The sequence below is a fragment of the Eurosta solidaginis genome, chromosome 5 (genome assembly GCF_040869045.1).
Source record: "Eurosta solidaginis isolate ZX-2024a chromosome 5, ASM4086904v1, whole genome shotgun sequence".
In the NCBI taxonomy this organism is placed as follows: Eukaryota; Metazoa; Arthropoda; class Insecta; order Diptera; family Tephritidae; genus Eurosta; species Eurosta solidaginis.
This window is the reverse complement of record NC_090323.1, coordinates 222,103,497-222,117,993: the sequence shown is the minus strand read 5'-3', so window position 1 is coordinate 222,117,993 and position 14,497 is coordinate 222,103,497. Positions and strand designations below refer to the sequence as shown.

At 39.8% G+C, this 14,497-nt stretch overlaps 2 protein-coding genes across 15 annotated transcripts in view; one reads left to right on the top strand and one right to left on the bottom strand.

The window, feature by feature from the left end:
• Window positions 1-14,497, top strand: part of LOC137252567 (serine-rich adhesin for platelets) — a 370,986-nt gene that overhangs the window by 104,350 nt on the left and 252,139 nt on the right. Inside the window, exon 1 of one of the 10 annotated variants that reach the window (XM_067788484.1) lies at window positions 1,790-2,052. The exons of the other annotated variants lie outside the window; for them this stretch is intronic. The gene's annotated coding sequence lies outside the window, so the exon portion shown is untranslated. Of the gene's footprint in view, window positions 1-1,789; window positions 2,053-14,497 lie in introns of those variants that run through there. 10 annotated transcript variants of the gene reach the window in all.
• LOC137252564 (long-chain fatty acid transport protein 1-like) overlaps window positions 7,465-14,497 on the bottom strand; it is a 59,501-nt gene continuing 52,468 nt past the window's right edge. For all 5 annotated transcript variants that reach the window (XM_067788482.1, XM_067788480.1, XM_067788477.1 and 2 more), the window contains one exon: window positions 7,465-8,662. In XM_067788482.1, coding sequence (XP_067644583.1) covers window positions 7,721-8,662 — 942 coding nt within the window. In that variant the 3' untranslated portion in view covers window positions 7,465-7,720. The remainder of the gene's footprint in view (window positions 8,663-14,497) is intronic.

Genomic DNA, 14,497 nt, shown 5'->3' with positions numbered 1-14,497 from the left:
TCCTCCATAAAAAGGTGGAGCGATATTAAAAAAATGAAGGCAAATGATGAACAAAGCAACCAGACAAACAAAGTGAACAAAAATAATGTTTAAGCAGAATTAGCAAAAAAGCAGCGTGAAACTTTTCTAAATAGGAAAAAAATAAATAAAAATCTAAATGCATATAATTTAAAAAAGTGAAAAATAAAACGACACAGAGAAGGCAAAACAATGAAACGCTAGTGCGGAAGTTCCAATTACATTTGAAAGCGACACATAATTTCCGATGACTTCCAATTGTGGCAGCTGAGAGCAGAGAAGACAATGTTATCAACGTACTTACCTAGAGGGTCTAGTAGTCAGACATCAACTGGTGGCAAAAGCATGCAATTGGCCCCACCATTCGTTTGTTACACAATCGCTCCCTCACTTCACTCAACTATTTGTTGCAACTACAACAATATCAGTGATAGTAGCCTGTAAATAATTTTTTTTCTTTCTTTTACCTTTCAAAAACGACAACGTTGATGAAACGGTTGACATTACGACTGTAGCACCTTTGCACGCTATTTCTAAAGCATTGCATAGACAAAGTAACGCGGTGGTGAGGGGAAAGTGAGCTGCAAACGTCATAGTGACACGCATGCGAACGACAATGATGAAGTGGTGAATAACCAAAAAGAAAGCAAATAGAACAGATAGAGAATAAAAAGCAAAGTAAGAGTGGCTGCAGCACGCAATAGGAAGGGCGCAGTATGACATTAAAAAAAGAAAAAAAAGCCAAAAGAAATTAGCAAAATCTTTTTAAAAATCATTGAAAAGTTGGTGCCACAATGAAACAAATTTCTAAATGGCATGCTCTGCCAAGCAAAGAAATGAAATAAAAGCTCTGCGACAATTTAATAGTGGGACGTATTCACAAGCTGGGTTTCTCTTTAAAATAATGCTTTTATCTGACTGTTAGTATTTTATAAATTGCACTTTGTTGAATGATGAAGAGTTATTGTATTCACATTTTATTTTTCAAGGCTCTTGTGCTTCAATGTGAACAAATTTATATGAAATATTTTTTTTTTCGCGAGTTCTTTTTTTTCTCTTGCAGACTCTAACAGGTTGGCTTTATAATAAAGGCATGTCCTTCTTTAATTTAAAGTAAGCATAGTTCGACGCCATTCAGGCGCGTAGGCTGATTATTGTCTCGGAGGGTTTTGCACAGACATTTTTATACCCAGCTGAACAAAGCACAGAGAGCGTATTACGTTTATTCGCAAAGCATCGATATAGATAAAGACGCTCTGATATTAATACGATCAGTGTGAAAAAAGATATATATTAAGCCGTGTCCGTTTGTCCGTCTGTAAGCACGATAACTTGAGTAAATTTCAAGACATCGTAGATACGTAAAATTTCAGTAGACACCGAAACCTGATTATTAAGTTCTTAAAGCAGCTACAATAACTGAATTTCATGTATAGATTGAACTAGCTATAACTTTTTTTTTGAAAACTGCAAAATGTACCGCCAATTTTTAACAAAATAGATTTCTAAAACATAACTGGCCATACCTAAAACAAAAACTGTTTAGATTACCACCATAAAACTCTATAAACTGATCAGCCTTGCTATGAGGAATTTGCCTTGGGAAAAATTTATGAAATCATTCTTCAACCAAACTTTTTAAAAGCGAGTCTAAATACCAGTGTCTTTGCGTAATCATGGCTATTTTACTTCTTAAGTATATATATATCAGAAAAATTAACCGTTCTATAATATGTATAAGCTTGCAATTACTGGCGTATGCTGACATTGGTATCATTTCTACTCAATCACCGGAAACAGGAAAAAGAAGTTTAAAAGTTGGCTTTTGGTACTGAATGGGGACAAAACGAAACACTTGCTTTCATTTAGAAAACGATCAGCGCCTTTGAGTATTTGAAAAAACTTCAATAATGGCAGCCATAATTTCGAAAAGGCAAAGTCGCGTATTTGTGAACCTGCATTAACACAAACGACAACATCAGCTTTGGTCCAGCGAAGAATCACACTCGCCAAATACTGCTTTGGACTAAGTGGGTAGGTAATTGAAAAGTAAAGTCCTGTCTCTACAAACGAAAACCTTGATATACATTTCACTTATCGTACCCGTCGTGCTGTAAGGTGCAGAAGCATAGAACACAATAACATCAGAGAAAAGTTCTTCGAAAGATTTAGGTTACGTTAGGTTAGGTTAGGTGGTAGCTGCCCTAAAAAGGGGAGCTCACTTGGACAACATGAAGGTTCATTGTGATACCACATGTAATAAAATAACAGTAACGAATGATACCGATTTCAACTTTGGATAAATCCTCGGAAAATCCAAGTAAGTCGCAACAGAAGTAATTTCGCCTAATTCTGGCGAAAGCTGGACAATTAAGCATAAAGTGATTTGGTGATTCCACCTCATCATCCTCCAGCTGCAGCAGGACGGAGTATCCAGTATATTGAGACGTACCGCATGGATACCCATGGGACAGTGCCCTGTCAGAACCCCAATGACCATTGATAGGTGAGTTTTAGTGAACCCAATTATTTCAGCAGACCTTCTGCCATCCACTTTCGGCCAGGAAGATCTTGCTACCCTGCAAGACGTCGAAAGATTTACGGATATCTATGTTGTTGTTGTTGTAGCAGTGCTTCGCCCCATCCAATAGGTGTGACCAACCACAAATTGTCATCAATGTCCTTTAACGGGAGCCCAAGGAAACCTGCTGCTTCAACAGGAGTGGAACATAATGAGAGGGGTGTTAATGGCGTTAGTTCCACATTACAATTGGAGATATGGTTGGTGTCATGTGGGGACACATTGCAAGCAGGACATATATTTTGTATGTCGGGGTTGATTCCGGATAAGTAAGAGTATAGCAGTACCCAAATCGAAGTTAAGCTAGAGTGACACGCGTTTCCCTAGGGAAATTGCGTTCCCCTTATGCAAGTTCTGGGTATTTTTTTAAGAGCTAGATTCGCCGAGCAATTCCTGGCACAGAGGTCCGACGCCTGTTTGTGGATATCACTGAGGACCTGCTTGTGGTTTTTACGGACCTCTCTGCGTTGTTTACGCTGAGTACCGAGCGAATTTTAAGATGGGCTGCACAACTTTTATGTAGACATGAATATATTCCAGCGATTTAAAACACTACAGCTATGCTGGCTACGCCATGTTGTTTGAATGAAATATGTTGCTCTGGCTAAGGAAGTATTTTTATCGGAACCGGCCTGTGGAAGCAAGGGAAAGAGGCGGTTTGCGTTCCGCTGGATTGACCAGGTGGAAAATGATTTTAGCTCCCTTGTGGTAACCAGTTAAACGACAATTAAATGAGTAAATAAGGTTGAACGCCCAAAAATCTTACCCTTAGCTGCTGCTTTGTTCATAAAACAATGTCAAAGTGTCGTGACTATTTTTTTAGTAGCTTTTATGACTTGAAGTAATAATGCAACAAAGTACAATTTTTTATTATGAATCCTGTCTGTAATAAGTGTGACCCAGTTACTCTCTTAAATGCCTTGCAGATAATAAAATGATTGCAGCAAAGTACAATATTACTTATATATAGGTATATATGTAGATAGGGATGCATTTTTTTAACAAAATAAACTAAATCTCCAATTGTAATAATTACAAAAGCACAATTTATAGGGCAACTGAACTGTTCACGTTGCTTCAAGGTATTATTTAATTAGATTGAAGCTTAATTGAAAAGGGAAATTAATGGATTCCGTTATGCTTATGGATTATCATTAGTATGTTTTGATTAACTTAGCCTCCATTTAGGTACAAATAGTAATGAAATTAAGACTGAATTGGCAAAACTGTAATATCAACAGAGATAAGCAACTATGTAATACATAAACAGCTATTAACCAAAGCTCGACGGAAACATACCCATACATGAAACAAGTCGCAAAAGGAGTGCAAGCGTCGTGAGAAGGGTACCATCATCCAAGCCTGGTAGGACGTGAAGGCATCAGATGCCTAAGGTAGAATGTGCAGAGTTAATTTAAAACAGTTTAAGTGTTTGTGTGTATACTTGATATTGAACGGAGTCAGGCCTTAAGAACCGATGATGGGCAAGGGAAAGCTACCTTCAAGGATGCGTGCGAAGTGATAGGCCTTTTAGAAAATTATGGCCATTTTAACGCTGCGATAGAGGTAGGTTCCTTAAGTTGATCAATCATATAGTTAAGAGAGGTCTTCACCACAATAATTCGTACTAAAGGGATTGCTAACACTTATATCTGCGGCAGAACTACAAAATGGACTTATCAGCATATGGCGCGAACAATTTACACGAAGACCACTGATGAAATACTAAACGAAGAACTAAAACTGATATTTCCATGACAAGTTAACGGATGTCTTATTTTGATATACCATCCACGCAGCGAATTGTAAAGCTGAGAAATGATATCCTCAAAAAGCTAAACTATGTTAAAGATGCCTTGGCTGCTAAAGTCATGCAGCTGTTGGTGCCAAAACAAAGGTATATTTCTAGCGAAACTATAAACCAGGTAGTAGTGGGGACGTTCATTTATATAAATGAAGTTGCTAAAACTGGATACGGTGGTCCTGGAGCGAGGAGCTTTCTCGTCCGATTTTCTGAAAACGTCCTTACAAGTGTAGAAGTAGCACAACGAGGTAATGCTAAATCGAAGTGAACTGTCCTCTTTGCAATCTTAGCTAAGAGACTCTTTCAACAGCGTGAGATGGGCAGGCATGCTGAGCAGTGATTTCAAATACCATGCTACCTTAAACGCGACATCGGAAGCTACCTCAGTGATCATATATCCCTATGCATCCCACCTCAGAGGGTCAGCGTACCATAAAAGTCACATGGGCCACAGTACAGAGATCAATTCTTGGTCCTGATTAGTGCCTGCTGATCCATTCTTAGTTAGATATACAGGTGGCATTTCTGCAGTCATTACAGCCCGGAACATAGACGATGCACGCACAAAGCTCAATCAAGTAAAAATACATACAAATGAGTAGCAAGACTCGTGTGGCCTACAGCTGGTTTCAGAAAAAACAGGGTTTATACTCCTGACGGCTACTGAGGTGAGATGACAGCGTACCCTGCCTACCACACCGAAGGTCCTGGGTTCAACTCTCGGACAACGCAACATCGAAAATTTATAAAAAGTTTTTCTAAATGGGGCTCGGCAGTGACTTGGCAAACACTTCAAATATATTGCTGCCATGGAAGCTTGTCAGTGAAAGTCATCTGCCATTACGAGTCGGCATAAAACATAATGGTGAAATCCCGCTACTTTGTAGAGTAATTTAAAGGAGCACGACGCAAATTGGAAGAGATTTTATACCCCTTAAAAACATATACCTCTCGAAGTTAGCTTTAAAACATTTTCTGGATACATAACATAATACAAAGAAAGTAGTGAACTATCTAGAAGTAAGGTTAGACTCCCCACTAACATATTGGCCGCAAATTCAACATCCGATGGAGAAGGCATTTAAACAAGTATTATTGCTAAGCAGGCTGTTAGAAACCATAGAAAGACCAATAGAAAGCAAAAGCAAGCTACTCATGGACATCATTTTATCCACGTTACTGTACGGCCCCGAGCTGCAGACAAACACACTTCGTAAGAAGAATCCAGATCAGTAGCAGATCCTGAGTACGTTTATGGCGATGAAGACGGGGACGACGCTGAACACAATTTCTTCAAATGCTCGAGATGAAGCCAGAGCTGACAAATGCTTGAGGAAAGAGTCGGCAAAATTAATGTCGATGAAGTTATAGTGAAAACTCTAAGGGGCCAGGAAAGTGGCAACAATACAGAAACTGCGGAAAAACCACACATAGCGCAAAAAACGGGACCTGAACGCAGGAACAACAGAAAGCTCTATTAAAACGATAGATATGGAACGCCAAAGCGGTCCTGGGGTGTGCGACGGTTGGTTAAAATTGGGGTGGTTTTTAGTTCACGGACACACTGCTGCAGCGATAGTAGAAATTATGCTGGAAAACAGGTATCAAATATGACTTATATTTAGCCTCATATGATATATGAAATTATGTGGCAAAAAAAGTGTCAAATATGACTAATATTTAGCTTCATATGCTACATGAAATTATGCGGCAAAACTTGTGTCAAATATGACTCATATTTAGCTTCATATGCTACATGAAATTTGGCTCACATCGGAAGACCATAGAAAAAAGGGATATATGTTCATTTCATCTTGCAAATGACCCTCATAGAGAGCTTAAATGGTCCAATTTAGGACTTTTTTCTGTTCCTTTTATATCGCTGAATGTTTGTAGCGTGTAAACATCCGCTCAAATATTCTAGAAGCGCTCATAATTTAGGAATCCGATAATAGTTCGAAACATGTGCAGATTATGAGCTTCAAAAATATGATCATATAAGATATTTTATTACTCGGATATGATGAAAAATTTTAGCCTTATGCCAAGCAGATTCAGAAAACAAAGCAACTTCTGAATAAATATTCTCCAACAAGGTCTCCCAATACGCTACCTAATTTTTAATGCCCAGCGTCAAAAATCCTTCTCGAGTGGAGCAATCCTTTTATAATGAATAAAAATAACTCCGAAAAGAGTTATTCTTATAAGAAGTAAGTTATAAGCACATAATGTATTGTAGCGAATAATAGCATTTCTGACATCACTATGCTGCTAGTAAATAAACACAACAACAGTAAGCCATTTACACACGTACATAGAAGGCGACGAAGATATTATACACGCATGACCAGCAGCTTGAAGCAATGACATTATTTCATATACACATATGTAGTCAGCATGTAAGAGTGAAGAAGAAAGAGAAACAATCACACATCACGTTATCATCAGCTAAGAGCCAAAATCGTTACTCACACATATACCAGCATATAGCTAGAAGCAAGACATAAACTGCAGATATTCATGTATATAGCTAAATAACTAGAGATACAACTGTTACAGATGGCATGTTCATGAAAAGTCTAGACCTTAGACGAAGTAGGTGAACGAGGCTAACTGAGCGCACAAAAGCAGCGCGGTGCAAGCAATAATCAGTCAGTTTTGATTTTAACACGCTTTAGCGAACTATGCGAGTATTGTAATTGCACTACTCCCAAAGTAGTCTTAATAAAGGAAATATTGCTATACTGAATATTTGATTTATTTATTCGACAGTTCAGCGATTCAAACGATAGCAGAAGTTGCAAAATAACCAGAATTTCCCAAAATTCGTTACAGTATGAAATAAGATCCATAACGGACGACCATTGTTAGAAAGGAAATGTACTAATTTCCGGCTCTTAAATGAGACCGTAAAGAGCGGAAGCTCCGATTTAAGTATTTTTATGCCACTTTCCTGAATCCGAATGTTTGCTGCGATTATATTTTGTGTTAAATAAAGTGCTACCGATTGCTATTTAAAAATATAAAATCAAAACTTTTAGTGGTTATACCTGAAATAGCGTTAAATTTTCGCTATTAACAAATCTTTATTTATGCAAATTTTAACAACAATATGTGTAGGATCTATCAAAGCTTTAATGTCAAATGCATTTGGCAAGCTGGGTGTTCTTCTTCATTTTAACATGCATAGTCTGTACTTCTAATACAAATATCGTCAACTAATTTACAAGATATTACATTTAAGACCGACAAATTTCTTAACAACTACACAGCTAATTATGCTTAATGTAAAATCTTAAAATCTGAAAAATCATTACTTAAAATCGAAGCTCACCCTTATTTATCTTATCATAGATTTGACTAGTCAATAATTCGTATTTGCCCGAATTTGTACGATAATACAATGCATCCGTAATAATATTTGGATTATAGCCTTCTTTTTGCAAATCAACCTTACGCAGCTTACATGTACCCGTTAAATCAATCTTTGTTAAAAATCGTATAAATTGCGGTCTAGCATATGTAGGTAAGAGCTTAGATAAATTTTCAGTGAATTGATCAAGATCAACTTCACGTTCTGGATCATAAATTGAAGCCATACCAGCACGTCCTTCCGTATACGGCACAGCGACTCCATACACAATTGTATCTTTATAATTTACAACGTTACTCACTTGAGCCTCTACTTCACTTGTTGATACATTCTCTCCTTTCCAACGAAACGTGTCACCAGTACGATCCATAAAATAGAGATAACCACGCTCATCTGATGTCAACAAGTCACCAGATAGAAAAGCCATATCACCTTTTTTGAATACATTATGAGCGATTTTCTTTTTCGACGCATTTTCATCGGCATAACCGAGAAAATCACGTGATGGATTTCCTTTGATTATTTTGCCAATAAATACACCTGACTCGCCGGGTTCACAACGTTGACAGAAACCATTTGCATTACGTATTGGTTCACCAGTAAATGGATCAGCTTTAATAATTGAAATAGGATAGATTTGTGGTAAGGTGCGTGATACAAAACCGATTGCACCAACAGTATTGTCGTTATTCATAATATTCGCATTTCCCTCGGTCGCGCCATAAAATTCACCAACTTTGGGTATACCGAAACGTTCGACAAATCGAGTCCATATTTGCGGTCGCAAACCATTGCCGAAGATCATGCGTATTTTGTGTTTACGGTCATATTCCGTTGGTGGTGTCGCCAAGATATATCGTGCCATTTCGCCAATATATTGGGCAATCTGCCAAGAAATGTTTAGAAATTAGTTTATAGATGATATCACATAAATGAAAATACTAATACTAAAACTAATGTTACAAACTAAGTTATTTTGCCGTAGAAGTGTATGAGGAAAATTGTTTTGGGTTCATTTAAGATTCAAATGTGACTATCCAGTAGGTATTTAATGTTAAGTAAGGCCCATTAAACAAGAACAAACAAGTGGTGTAAGGACTGTCTTCGGCTGTTCCGAATAACAGACTATATAAGGTGTGTGATATATAGAGAACAGTTGTATATAGCGACGTTTCCAATAAATATAAATTTAAAAAAAAATAGGTAATCCGAACACTAAGTTTCACGCTGATAGATAGCTATCATCATTTATCACTTATATGAACTAAGGAGGGTGGGGCCGTGTGTAGAAGTCCACGAAAGTGGGGAAAGCTTCTGACCGCCATTCACCTGGGAATGGCCAGAGCGATTCTTTTGCATGCGGTTCAAGCAGCTCACTACTGCCGGTCGCTTGCGGCCAAGTATCCTCTGGGTAGCCGCTAAACACCCGTTTAGCGGTAAGCTAATGTGAGAAGGCGACAACCTGGCTAGGCCACTCTGACATAATCGGTTTAAGGGCTAGCCGGGGGAGATTTCATCGGCAGCGTCTGTACACCTCTAGGTGCGGCTGCAAGCGGGCGTCTGTTTTGGAGCAAGCGGCTCGCTATATAAACGTGCCAAGTAATATTTTCACCCCCGCTGAGCGGGTTGTGCGCTGGGCTTGGGACCCGCCACGTAAAACCATACTCCAATGAAATATAACAACAAGCCTCGGATAAATACACCTTCTATTGATGACGACCATGGCAAACGTTTGAAGGACAATGAATTGAGGGCATGCACCTGGAACGTCCGCTCCCTGAATGGGATTGGTGCAGATGCCCGGCTGGTTGATGTCCTCGTCAAAGCAAAATCTGACATCACCGCCATCCAAGAAATGCGTTGGACGAAGCAAGGAAGAAAGAAGATCAAAAATTGTGACATATATTGGAGTGGCCATGCGAATAAGCGCAGTTTCGGCGTCGGATTCGTGGTGGGAGAAAGACTTTGTCGCCAAGTGCTGGCGTTCACGCCTGTGGACGAGCGTCTCGCCGCTATTCGAATAAAAGCAAAATTTTTTAATATATCATTCATCTGCGCCCATGCGACGACAGAGGAGAAAGACGATGAGGTGAAAGACACTTGTTATGAACAATTAGAACGCACATACGAGCGCTGCCCCCGTCATGATATAAAAGTCGTGCTTGGCTACTTTAACGCCAGGGTGGGCAAAGAAGGTGTTTTTGGCCCTACAGTCGGAAAGTTCAGCCTACACAATGAAACTTCTACTAACGGACTGAGGCTGATTGACTTTGCCGGTGCTCGAAACATGGTCATATCAAGCACGAGGTTCATGCATAAAAAGATACATCAAGCTACATGGCTGTCTCCTGATCGAAATACTCGCAATCAGATCGATCACGTTGTGATAGACGGACGGCATGCCTCCAGTGTTTTAGATGTGCGAACGATCCGAGGACCTAACATCGATTCGGACCATTATCTCGTTGCAGCCAAAATACGCACCCGCCTCAACGCGGCAAAAAACAAGGAACAAAAAACACAAGGAAAGCTAGACGTCAAAAAGCTTCAATCACAACAGACTGCCAATGATTTCGCAACTCGACTCTCACATCTGCTCTCTGAGGGCACAACTCATCCTGAAGGAATACAGGAGCAGTGGGAGCATATCTCCAAAGCACTTCATACTGCCGCCGAGGAAAAAATTGGTTACCGGCGGCCACGAAAAAACAACTGGTATGATGAAGAATGCCGCGTTGCAACCGAAAGAAAAGACGCTGCCTACAGGGCTACGTTAAAAGCGAGCGCGACAAGAGGAGTGTGTGAACGCTATCGTGAGTTGAAAAGGGAAGCGAGACGCCTTTTCAGGAAGAAAAAAGAAGAAGCAGAAAGGCGTGAGTGCGAGGTGCGCTGGGCTTGGGACCCGCCACGTAAGCTGCTAGCCACCAGGAATAACGCCCGAAAATTCTACCAAAAAATATGGCGACAGACGGAAGATTTTAAGACCGGGGCAAACTCCTGTAGGAATGAAAACGGCGACCTTGTAACTGATGTCCCGAGAGTGCTTAGATTATGGAGGGAACACTTCTCTGCTCTCCTAAATGGAGGCAGCAATTCACCGAGCAGAGATGAAGAACCCGATCCCGCAATCGATGATGATGGAATATATGTCCCCCCGCCCGATTATGACGAAGTTAGAATAGCAATAACCAGATTGAAAAACAACAAGGCCGTGGGCGCTGATGGATTGCCTGCGGAGCTATTCAAGTTCGGCGGCGAGGAGTTGGTAAGGCGTATGCAGCAGCTTCTTAGCAAAATATGGGCGGACGAAAGCATGCCCGACGGTTGGATTCTAAGTGTTCTTTGCCCAGTCCACAAGAAGGGGGATACTGCAAAATGCACCAACTATCGTGGAATCAGCCTTCTTAGTATCGCATATAAGGTCCTTTCAAGTGTATTGTGCGAAAGATTGAAGCCCACCGTGAACCGGCTGATTGGACCTTATCAGTGCGGCTTCAGACCTGGTAAATCTACCATCGACCAGATTTTCACAATGCGCCAAATCTTGGAAAAAACCCGTGAAAAGAGAATCGACACACATCACCTCTTCGTCGACTTTAAAGCCGCCTTCGACAGCACGAAAAGGAGCTGCCTGTATGCCGCTGGGTCTGAATTTGGTTTCCCCGCAAAACTTATACGGCTGTGCAAAATGACGTTGAGCAACACCATCAGCTCAGTCAGAATTGGGAAGGACCTCTCCGAGCCGTTCGAAACTAAACGAGGTTTCAGACAGGGTGACCCCCTATCGTGCGATTTCTTTAATTTGATGCTGGAGAAAATTATACTAGCTGCAGAACTTAACCGCACTGGAACAATATACTATAAAAGCGTGCAATTACTGGCATATGCTGATGACATTGATATCATCAGCCTAAACACCCGCCCTGTTAGTTCTGCTTACTCCAAGCTGGAAAAAGAAGCGGTAAAGGTGGGTTTGATGGTGAATGAGGACAAAACGAAGTACCTGCTGTCATCGAGCAAAGAGTCAGCGCATATGCGCCTTGGCAACCACGCTACTGTTGGCAGCCATAATTTCGAAATAGTAAAAGACTTCGTTTATTTGGGAGCCAGCATCAACACTAGCAACAACATCAGCACTGAAATCCAGCGAAGAATCAATCTTGCCAATAAATGCTACTTTGGACTAGGTAGGCAATTGAAAAGTAAAGTCCTCTCTCGGCGAACGAAAATCATACTCTACAAGTCACTTATCGTACCCGTCCTGCTATATGGGGCAGAAGCATGGACCATGACAACAGCAGATGAAGCGGCTTTGGGAGTGTTCGAGAGAAAAGTTCTTCGAAAGATTTATGGACCTCTACGCGTTGGCGATGGCGAGTACCGAAGAAGATTTAATGATGAGCTGTACGAGCTATACGCAGACATCAACATAGTCCAGCGAATTAAAACGCAGCGGCTGCGCTGGCTAGGCCATGTTATGCGAATGAAAGATGATGCTCCGGCCAAGAAAGTGTTTCTATCGGAACCCGCCTATGGAAGCAGAGGTAGAGGGCAGCCCCCACTCCGTTGGAAGGACCAGGTGGAAAACGATTTAAACTCCCTTGGTGTGACCAATTGGCGCCGGTTGGCGGAGCGAAGGAGCGACTGGCGCGCCTTGTTGGACGGCCATAACCGTTTAGACGGTTAAGCGCCAATTAAGTAAGTAAGTAAGAACTAAATATGACCTATACGTATGCTTTTTGTTTTGGTTGAAAAATTTACCCTTTCGTCATTTCCTTGCAGGCTCGAAAATTATTTTTTTGGGTATGCATAGTGGAACTTTTTTTTCCTAAGCCCAAATCCTATCGAAAAATCAATGGTGCGATATCGGTTAATAAATCGACCCAGTCTACTATAAATACCACCGATTTTTTCATTCAACAATAAATACTTTAAACGCAATCATTCGGTAAAACGTATAGCTTCTACAAAAAAAAAAAATTATCTGAGCAATCGGTAGTATAGGATACATACTATATACACGACCAATCTATACAATTTTTCAGACAACAATGAGTGCTTTATACGTTAGGATTTGGTGAACTTTGAAGCTTCAATCTTAAAAAGTTGGGAATATATGACAAAAATCCTCTTTTCTCTAAAATCGGTTGTATGGGGTATATATGGTATAGTAATCTGATCCGGGCGGTTCCCAAGAATGTCTAACTGGACACCTTAATATACCCACTTGCCAAGTTTAATCAAAATATCTCATAAATTGGGGTAGTAGTTTGCGTTCAAACAGACAGACAGACGGTCATGGCTAAATCAACTCAGTTCGTCATCCTGATCATTTTAGTATATTTATTGGTGGGCCCATTTCTTCTCATTTAAAGACTTATAGTTTTGATATTCGTGATAAACATTATATACTATTTCATTTTCAAGAAAGAAATAACAAGTAAAAATGTGACTGGCCTCGGCTGTACCGGAGACCTCACACCTTTCAAGAAAGGAGCTAAATATTAACACACTTCATTCAGATTATTTTCGCGGAAGATGCCTATATTAAAGAACGTCAGAGTTTACTAAACTCAGCGTGCTTTGCACACTGGTATATTAACTTTGTTTGGATAACAGTTGGTTGTACAGGTATAAAGGAATCGAGATAGATATAGACTTCCATATATCAAAATCTTCAGTATCGAAAAAAAGTTTGATTGAGCCATATCCGTCCGTCCGTTAACACGATAACTTGAGTAAATATTGAGATATCTTCACCAAATTTGGTACAAGAGCTTAACTGGACCCATAACACAAGTTTACAAATTCAGGTCAACTTTTGGATCTGAGCAGGTAAGAACGATTCTTAACTATATTTGATATGCTGAACTCGAATCTGCATTCAGTTTTTTAAGATTGATTCTAGTTTCTGAGTTCTCGCATGATAGGACAATTGCGCTGTTATAGCAGCTTTTAAATAGTGGCACTGCTTGATAAGTTATTTCAGCTGTAACTTTAAAATAATATAAGTGATTAAGGCAAATAAAAATGCAGAGACAGTGTTGCAAAGTTGATTCAAAGTATTTTTGTTACGTTTGTGGTTGTTATATGATTAAAAAAAGTGGCAAAATAATAACAAATGCGCTCAAAGATGCGTATCTGCACTACTTTGGTTTCAGAGTAGCAGACACTCATAAGTCATGGATACCGAAATTTATTTCAACAAGTATCTTAACAGGGATGCAATCTGGATTCAACAAATTATGTTGTTTTTTATGCTTGTGGGATAGCCGCGCAACTGAACATCATTATGTGAGAAAAGAATGGCAAGGTCTTACTCAATATGAGCCTGGAAAGCAAAACATCTCCGCCGAGGCACTTGTAAATCCACAAGACATTTTCCTGCCACCTCTTCACATTAAACTAGGCCTTATAAAGAACTTCATCAGTACTTAGTCAAGTTGTTTCCTAAATTTTCATATGCAAAAATCAAAGAAGGAATATTTGTCGGACCTAATATTAGAAAATTGATGGCTGATAAAAAATTTGCAAAATGTTTAACGCCCGATGAAGCAGCCGCATGGGCATCTTTTCAATATATCGTTCACCACTTTCTTGGTAATCATAAATCCATAAATCCCCTAATTTTAAGGAAATTATTGGCGACATGTTGGAAAATTATCGAAAGATTGGAGCTAGAATGTCTCTAAAGATGCATTTTCTGCATTCCCATTTCGAT